General features: G+C 50.5%; 1 protein-coding gene across 2 annotated transcripts; it reads right to left on the bottom strand.

Moving 5' to 3' along the window:
* Window positions 1–3,305: 3,305 nt before the first annotated feature.
* Window positions 3,306–8,335, bottom strand: MYL4 (myosin light chain 4). Of its 2 annotated transcripts, XM_030966312.1 has the most exons (7): window positions 8,148–8,335; window positions 7,294–7,321; window positions 6,579–6,728; window positions 5,864–6,037; window positions 5,382–5,459; window positions 4,599–4,642; window positions 3,306–3,517 (listed from the first exon to the last, which is right to left on the bottom strand). In XM_030966312.1, the coding sequence occupies exons 1-6, from the start codon at window positions 8,232–8,234 to the stop codon at window positions 4,614–4,616; spliced, it is 546 nt and encodes a 181-aa protein (XP_030822172.1). In that variant the 5' UTR covers window positions 8,235–8,335; the 3' UTR covers window positions 3,306–3,517; window positions 4,599–4,613. The 2 variants fall into 2 exon arrangements, with proteins under 2 accessions (XP_030822172.1, XP_030822173.1); XM_030966313.1 differs by lacking the exon at window positions 3,306–3,517 and having other exon boundaries at window positions 4,401–4,642; window positions 8,148–8,282.
* Between the last annotated feature and the right edge of the window lie 349 nt (window positions 8,336–8,684).

Here is an 8,684-nt window from a genome sequence, read left to right as displayed (position 1 = left end):
GTCAGCACGGCCCAGGTCGTGTCCCCGTCACTGAGGGGTCCGTGCTGATGGTGCTCCCCACATAGGCTCAGCCACGATATCACAAAACCGCAGGATCATGTGGGTTGAGAAAGACCTCCCAGATCATGGAGTCCAACCTGTGACCGATCCCCACTTTGTCACTACACCAGAGCACTGAGTGCCACGTCCAGTCGGTCCTTGGACATCTCTGGGCATGGGAACTCCACCAGCTCTCTGGGCAATCCATTCTGTGAAGGAATTCCTCATGATGTCCTCATATCCAGGAGTAAAACTGACAGACCGGAGTGTAAGTACAAGGCAGGTAATTTGCCAGTTACAACTTGGATGTGTTTGAAAGTGCGATATCTGGCACACAGAGCTTTAGCAAAAGAGTGGAATAAAGATGCTCAAGTAAACCTCAGTTTATTAAATATATTGACATATCAATAGCCACTTGCAGCTAGCAGGGGCCTTCCTTCTCCAAATCCTTCTGTGGGCTTGCTGAATGAGCCATAACATCACCCCGATGCACACACACCTACACACGGACGCTGTGCTCCATCTCTGTTCAGTGCTCTGCACTTGCACTCGGGCCCCAAGGTCAGATCCTGATGTGCTGCCAAACACACGTGGGCAGGGGCTGTATCTTTATGTGAGAACAAAAGCTGTGTGTGGAGCAGGAGGGCTCAGCCTGCCTCCTTCCCCTCTTTCTCTGCACTTCTGCAAGGTGTAGTTACAAATGTGTTACTGGCAGCAAATCTGCGGGTGTTTGCATTCAGGGTGTGAGCAGGCAGAGCTTTCTTCAATCCTTCACCTGAGACAAATAACAATTTTTAACTGCAGAGCAGTGCTGTCCCCTGGGATGGACACCTGCTTTCCTAATCAGGTTGATCCAAGTCATTTTGCCAGACAAAAGGAGGGTGTGAGTAACATGACAGTGAAGTCAGAAGGCCTTTGGCCTCGCTCGCTGATGGTGATGATGGTGGTGTGTGTACGTGGTCTGGGGCTCCAAGGAAGGAGCCTTTCAAGGAGCACAGTCCATATTCACCCTGCTCCTGATCTCGTGCACTGCAGATAATTCCTCCCGAGGATGAAAGCTGGCTCCATCCGTCTCTCCCATTCCCCGGGGCGCAGAACTGACATCCAGACCTTCTTTGGTATGAGAGTCTGTCTTATCACAGCCTGAGGAGATACAGGCCCTCCGGAGCATGGGGGCTCCTTGTACCTCTCCTCAGAGTCCCCTGGAATTCATGTAAAACATCCAAACTGTAAAAGGTCAGGGTTTGCTGTTGTCTCTGGACATCTGGATTTACAGACTCCAGTCCTACAGTGCAGTTCTGGCTGTGGGGTCACTCACTGGCACCCACAGATGCTTTTATAAATGTCCATGGCACTAAAGCTGCTTTCTCTGTGGAATCCTCAACTTTTCCAGAGGAGGAGGGGAGGAGCCTTGCCAGGAGGAGGCACAAGCAGAGGTACAGACATACATACTGTGCCTGTTCTAGTGCATCATTCCAACCTGCTTTGCTACAAACCAGCTCTGCTTTATCTTAAAGAGACACAACAGGTCCCTAAAGTGTGGCTGGCTCTTTCTTCAGGGGGCCTTCAAGGGTTGGATATTTCACATGGAAAACTATTTTCCCGTAGTTCTGTCATTTCCCACTGCTTGCCTTCTGTCTGTCTCTTTGCAGGTCTCAGTTTGGTTTTAATTTGCTGTTACTCCTTTCACCATGGAAGCTGGGGGCTCAAGCACAAGGCCTGTGCTCTGCAGTGAGAGTGCAGCCTCTTGGCTTGCAGGGAGGGATGTCACAGCTACAGCAGGAATATCACAGCTAGCAGAGATATATCAAGGCTAGTAGGGATCTCGTGGCTGTAGCAGGGATATCATGGCTACAACAGGAATACCGTGGCTGTAGCAGGGATATCACAGCTCCAGGGCCCCAGTCCCTGCTGTGGATTTCCTCTGTGAGCTGAGGCAGGTCCCCACCTCTCCTCTGCTCCATTCCTCTCTGCCACAGCACGTTCTGCTGCAGGAGTCAGTGCCACAGCAGTGACAAGGACAAACGTGACCCCAGAGCGAGTGTGCAGCAAGCAGGGTCCCTTCTGGCCCTGTCACCATGGTGCTCTAGGAGTTTAAAGCACAGATAGCACATTAAAAACACAAGGTGCCCAGATCCTGCCCAATGGAAGCTGTGGGAATAGCACAAAGAGGAGCTCAAATCTAATCTTGCATCTATAAACAGCTTATGTTGCTTTTTATGAGCGGTTGAATCAAACAGTGGGAATTGGAAGCAGCTGTTACTCAGTCACTGCACAGGAACGAGCGAGTGGCAGCTGAAGTCAACACATCGGAGCAAAGTGCCTTCGATTTCTAGTCAAAGGCAGAGGGAGGACGTTGGAATAAGGAACAAATCAAAGGAAAGTGTTTTCTGCTCCCAGGTGTTCTGCTGATGGGAAGGCTGAGTTATGTGTCATGAATTATTCACCGCTTGTGGTGATGCTCTGAAGATTGCTTTGCAGGTAGGAAGAGGGAGAGAGAGTCACCAGCTTCTATCACACAGCCCCCAGACAGCTCCTGGCTGGAACACACCATTTGCCTGGAGAAGAACCATCCAAGGACCCCATCCTGGCAGGACATTACCCACACCCCATGAGGGTGGACCTGGCCCAGGAATACCTGTTCTTTCCCCATTTTTCTTCTCCCTTGCTGATTCAGCAGGAGTCAACTTTCTGAAAACCTTCAAAACTAGACTTTTGGATGTCTCACTGATACAGAACAACAAATGATTTTCATGCTTTTCTGATGTTTTGGGGTTTTTAAGGGCCTTTCCTGACTGGGACAAGCAGCGCATTGATGAAGGAGTGGTGCCTGTGTGTCACTCTGTGACAGGGACAGTGACAGGGCCAGCATTTTGCTCCATAGTGCTGTTCAGCCTGGACATGGAGGGAATGCTCGTGGGACAGTGTGATGAAGAATGGATGGCCTACAGTTTTGGAAAAGGATTGGTTTTAGGGCAGAGAGGAAATTTAGAACTTCCCAAAACCAAAGGATGTGTCTTTGATGCAACCTGCCCCTTGTGCTCCCCTTGCTCCAGGTCTGCATCAGCAAGAGGTGACCAGGCTGCAGCCCAGCTCCTGACCAGTGCCAAGGGTGGGGTGAGGATTCTCACTTAAGTCTGAACTCTTCCTTTGCATCTCCTGCCTTTTCCCCCTCTCCATGGAAATACCCTGTTACCGAGGGGTCTCCTCCACCCACCGTGTCAGTAAATAGACCCAAGCCAAGGCAGACAAACCATTTAAGGGAGGAAGGAATGAAATTTAATGAGACAAATGTCACAGGGAAAACCTGAAAAGAGTAACTTGAGGTTTAAAACCAAGTTGCAGATATATCACTGAGTACCAGGCACACACATGTGGTGGCCAACGGTGGCTTAGGCAAAACATCCCAGGGGAAGGACATGCATGGAGGAATCTTGCTCTTCATGGTACTCAGGTGGGTTCAAGCATTCCTGAGAGCCTGGGAGACAAATGAGAGAGGTCTGAATGCAAAGAATCTTTGGGATGAGAGTATTCAGAATATTCTTTCTCAGATGAACCCAAAATGTCAAAAGCTGTAATTCAACACCATTTAAAAAAGAGTTTTATATGCAAATAGTTACGTGAAGAATTAAATCTCCTGTCAGTGTTTGCCACCCAACCATCTATATTGCTGAGCTGATTAACAAGAACCGGAGAGAAATGGATTAAAAAGGAGATAAAAAGGATGCTGAACATTCAAAGTTCAGACTTCTGTCTGCATTTTAACCTTCTGATGTTTAAAGAGATTCTGGGAGGAGAGAGATTTTTAAATGTTTAATTTGTGTATTTAGCACTATCTGAAGGTCATTTTTTTCCCCTGGTCTCCTGCTTTTTACATAGCTGAGAGGCAGGACAAATGTTTAAAAAAGTAAATAGATAATGAAATCATAAGAAATTGGTGGGGAAGCTGGGGCCAGGCAGCAATTTGGATTTTCTTTTCAATTGAATAGATTTTAGAGGGATAATTCAGCCTCAAAGAAACCTCATCCCCTTAGCAATGTTTCTCTGTTTTCCTCAGGCAGATCTTAAGGAGCATGAAAAAGTTTAACAAACATCCATGGTACATTTTCCTTATTCTTTGTATCATTAATGGGAATGTTGATATTTCTCAGTTCAGAAATTTCATCTCTAAGTACTAAATACCTTCTTACCATTGAGTCATTCACTGATGCAAGTTTAAAAATATTGATTTCCACTGGCTGCTGTTGACCCTCTCAGCTTCTGGCAGGTTAGAAAACATGGCACCATAAACCACCTCTTTCTTTCCGAGCAGAGACTCCATCCAATTACCCAGACCACAAAGGACCATCATAGTTGTGATTCTGTCCTGATAAATTTTAATTGGCAGGAGTTACAAATGAAATTCCTTATCATCAACATAACTTTTATGCCTTCAGAGCTGGGATTATTCCTGTGGCATTAATTCACTGCAGGTTTGGGTTTTGGCTTCCCTGCCCCTGGCTGTTACTTGCAGGACTTCCAATTTTGGAGTGAGCAGCAGGAGACGCCACTGAACTCACCTGAAGTTTCTCGTTTCAGCCAGACATGATGTGCTTGACAAAAGCTGAGGAGAAATGAGAGTGTGAGGGGTCAGGACATGCTGTGAGCTGGGAGGGGCAGGTGGAGAGGCAGCAGAGGGGACCCCCAGCCCAGACCCCCAGGGATGAAAGGGATGCTGTGCCAGGGCTAATATTCCTCTTTCTGTTCCCACTTTTTGCATGCCATCCCCAGCCTGGTCAGAGTGATGCCAGCCCTTGGAGATGAGCCAGTACCATTATCCCCATTTTTCTGAGGCCAAGGGAAATGGGTCCCCTCTTTTCCTCACTGCTCTCCAATTTTAGGGGTTCTTAAATTTAACCATCTCCTATTCCAGATTTTCACCCTCTTGGAGCAGCGAGTGATCCAGGTCTCCAAATGTTCCCAATTAGCCTCTGCTGGGAAAGATGCTGGCTTTGTTTATTTTCAATAGATTGCTACAAAACAGTGCCAAAACTGTGGATTAAACAGCCCTGAACTCCTTGGAAACATGCTGTCTTCAGCTGCTTTTCCTGGAAATCACTGGCACAACCACCTTGTTCCCACCCCGGCTGACATATCTCAGGGCTTTTTTGGAAAGGCTTTGGAGGGTGGTCCACACCTCCCTTCCAGTGCTCACCAGTGTCATAGAATCATGGAATATTAAGGTTAGAAAAGACCATTGAGAATATCAGGTCCAACCAGAGCCCTTGCAGGGGATGCATTTTTCACCCTAAGACAAGACAGCCGTGTCTGAGATGGCCCCGATGGGAATCTCCTGCCCTTACCTTCATAGTTGATACAGCCATTGGCATCTTCCTGCCCTGCCATGAGCTGCTCCACCTCGCTTTCTGTCATCTTCTCTCCTGGAACAGGAGGATGGAGAGGTGAGGGGAAAGGTTTTCAGCCTGACAGGATCTTCCTGTCCTTCTTCCAGATAACCAGAGACACCAGAGAGAGGAGAAGGGGGTTAAAGAAGAGCTGTGTGCCACTACTGAGGAATGCTGGTGGGACATGGTGGAGAAAGGACCACACTGCAACTGTTATCTGATTACTGAGGCTGTTCTGGAGTCTCCATCTTGCCTGGGTCATTCATGAAGCTGTGGCATGAGGTGGAAATGGCCACACATTCAGAACTATTGACTCCTAAAAGAGCCTGTGAGCAGCAGAGTGAAAAGGGCCTCTGTGATATGTGACAATAGGCAGCTGCCTGAGCCACTTGCCCAGAAAGAGCTCGGGGCCCATGCCTTGCTCCCCAGGACAGCCTTACCCAGCGTGACCAGCACATGGCGCAGCTCGGCCCCCATGACCATCCCATTGCCCTCCTTGTCAAAGACACGCAGCCCTTCCACAAAGTCCTCGAAGGTGCCCTGCTCCTTGTTGCGGGTGAAGTGCTGCAGGATGGGCAGGAAGGTCTCAAAGTCCAGCATCTTTGTGTTCATTTCTGGAAGAGGAGGAGATGTCAGAGATGAGCCCTCATGGGGCTGAATTCAGCCTCTGAGGGTCTCCTGATTAACTCTCTTGGTCTCTTTTCTATCAGAGTGCAAGGGAGAAGCCCCATGAGGAGACAGAACTATTGTATTAGACTTGAGATTGGAAAATCCATATGAGGAATGAAGTATTAACATCAGGGGACTGCATAGAGACCCCTGATATCAGCCCAAAACTAAACCATCAGGTGCGTTGTCTGTCACCACAGTAATGTGGCTGCACTGGGACTGGTCTGGTTATACCAGTTTGCACCAGTTCAGTCTGCTAAGCATCCCTTGCCACCAATCCTATGTGAGGACTGCCTATCCTATATGTCATCCCCCATGGTATGGAGAAGGGAGTGAAGGAATTGCACAGGAATGAAGCCTGTCTGCATAATTTCCTTCCCAGTTCCTTCACCTTGCAGGGTTCTTCCTACAGAGAATGTAACCCTCTACTTGCTGACAGGGAGCACAGGAATTGTTTGTCCCACCCTGTCCCCAGCTTGCTGTCACCTTCTGGTTTGGGCTTGCCCAGCACCTTGAGGACCTCTGCGTTGGTGGGGTTGTGGCCGAGGGCCCGGAGGACGTCCCCGCACTGTCCGTAGCTGATCTGCATCGTCCCCGCAGGCGTCCGGTCAAACAGCCCGAAGGCTTCTCTGAACTCTGCGGGGAACAAGAGCTCAGAGTGGCCCCATTCCCACTCCAGGGAAACACGTTGTGCCTGGCAGGCAGGGGAGGGACAAGGGATGGACACAGACACGTGCACGTTGTGCCCTCTGAATGCATCCAGCCCCAGTGAGCTTGCGCAATGTGGGCTGAGGTTTGCCAGACTCCTTAGACGAGTGGCTTGGCTGCTCGAGCAGGTTTTGTCACCTCTGCAGAGCTGGCTGGGTGACCTGCTGGATCCCTGCACTCTCAGCAGCTGGCTTTGCTGCAGGACATCCATACTTATCCCCTTTTCCACTTGGATCTCCACTCTCTGGGGCTGTCCCTGTGTCACCAGAGGCTGTTCCTCCCACCAGATGCCCTGACTTTGACCCAGGCTGCATCTCGCACCATGAATGAAAAATACCTTTTCCCTGCCAGGCTCTGGATCCTGCTGGCCTCTCCCCCAAGAGGGGATTTAGTGTGTGGGGCCTCGGCTCTTATGTCTGTGGTGAAAACTACCTGGAAAAAGGATTCCCCATTTCTAAAGCCATGTCTGAGAGAAGCTGAACTCAGCACTTACCTTCAATCTGCTCTGCCGTGAATTCAATCTGTAAAGAGAAGGAAGCAGAGCTGGGCATGAGAAGTGGACTGCTGCTGGAGGGAGCAAAGGAACTATCCCCTCTGGACCTCTGCCTCCCCAGGCTCGGGGCAGGGGGCCATATCCATTTAATGTCCTATATCTATGCCATGTCTGGCTGTGCTGTGCCCCCAACTGCTTCTGCCCTCGCTGTGGGGCTGACATCCCTGTGGAGAGCACAGCTGGCAGCAGCAGGGTGGGCAGGCAGGAGGGATGCTCAGACCACAGTCAGCACTATTTTGGGTGGAAAGGATGTTATTTTAGAGCCTGATCCCAAGTTCAAGTGATTAAACAGCCTCCATGCTGAGCCTGCTCTTAATAACTCTCCTGCCACAGCTATGGCTTAAAAATTGAAGTATCCTGAGGAATCATGGAAAAGATGAGTTCCTGTTGTGGAGCTGTTGGATAAAGGATGCTCTTATGTGGCGGAGGCAACACAGGCAGCAAAATACTTCAGGGTGGAGACAGTGGGTGGCAGAGAAGCTTTTTATTGCTCTTGAGGCCCCGACATGGGGTCTCAGCAGGAGCTGGGGGTTTGACTGCAGCCGCAGCTCTGGGAGTGGTGTCCTGGTTCCCTCCAGTGAGTGCTGGGCAGGGCTCGGTGGGCAACACTGAGACATCTCCCCAGCGAGGACAGCATCACTCCCAGCCTGCTGCATCCACACAATCAGATAATTTTCCCCTCCCAAGGCTGGCTTCCAGCCTGGCTAATGCCATTTGCAGAGCGCTTTGCATCGCCTGTGCCTGGCAGATGACAGGCACGGAGAAACACCGTGACGTCTCCATTCCTCACTCACCTTCACGCTCTTGGGATCGAAGGCAGGCTCCGAGCCGGGAGCTGCTTTGGCTGCTTCCTTCCTCGGGTCGGGTTTCTTGAGCGGCATCGCGCCGGGATTCGCGGAGGTGCGGGATGAGTCCTGCCGCCCAGCGAGGGAAGCGAACGGAGGGATGAAAGGCAAAGGCTGCTCCTTCCCTTATATACAGAGCCCAGTGCTCACCCTGGAGGGGCAGGCCAGCTGCTGGAGCAACTGCTACTTACTATAAAAGGAAGAAAACTCAAACGAGAGGGGCCCCAATTTGACAATTGCCCATTGTCATCGGCTCCTGGCTCCACGGAGCCACCAGCCGCCCCCCCCTCAGCTGTACAGGGGGGACATGTCCCCCTCCAGCACCTGCACCGGGTGGGCTGCATGGGGGCTGCTTGCTAAATGATCACTGAAACCTAAACGCGGATGGCCACGGGGGCCAGGCAAGAAAATAGCAACAGGATGGCTGATAAACCTGCCCTGATACCCACGGTGAAATGCGCCTGTTAGCAGGCAGGCTGCGAGGGC

This window comes from Camarhynchus parvulus, chromosome 27 (assembly GCF_901933205.1).
Source record: "Camarhynchus parvulus chromosome 27, STF_HiC, whole genome shotgun sequence".
In the NCBI taxonomy this organism is placed as follows: domain Eukaryota; kingdom Metazoa; phylum Chordata; class Aves; order Passeriformes; family Thraupidae; genus Camarhynchus; species Camarhynchus parvulus.
The sequence above is the reverse complement of the archived record's forward strand: the minus strand, read 5'-3'. Positions and strand labels throughout refer to the sequence as shown.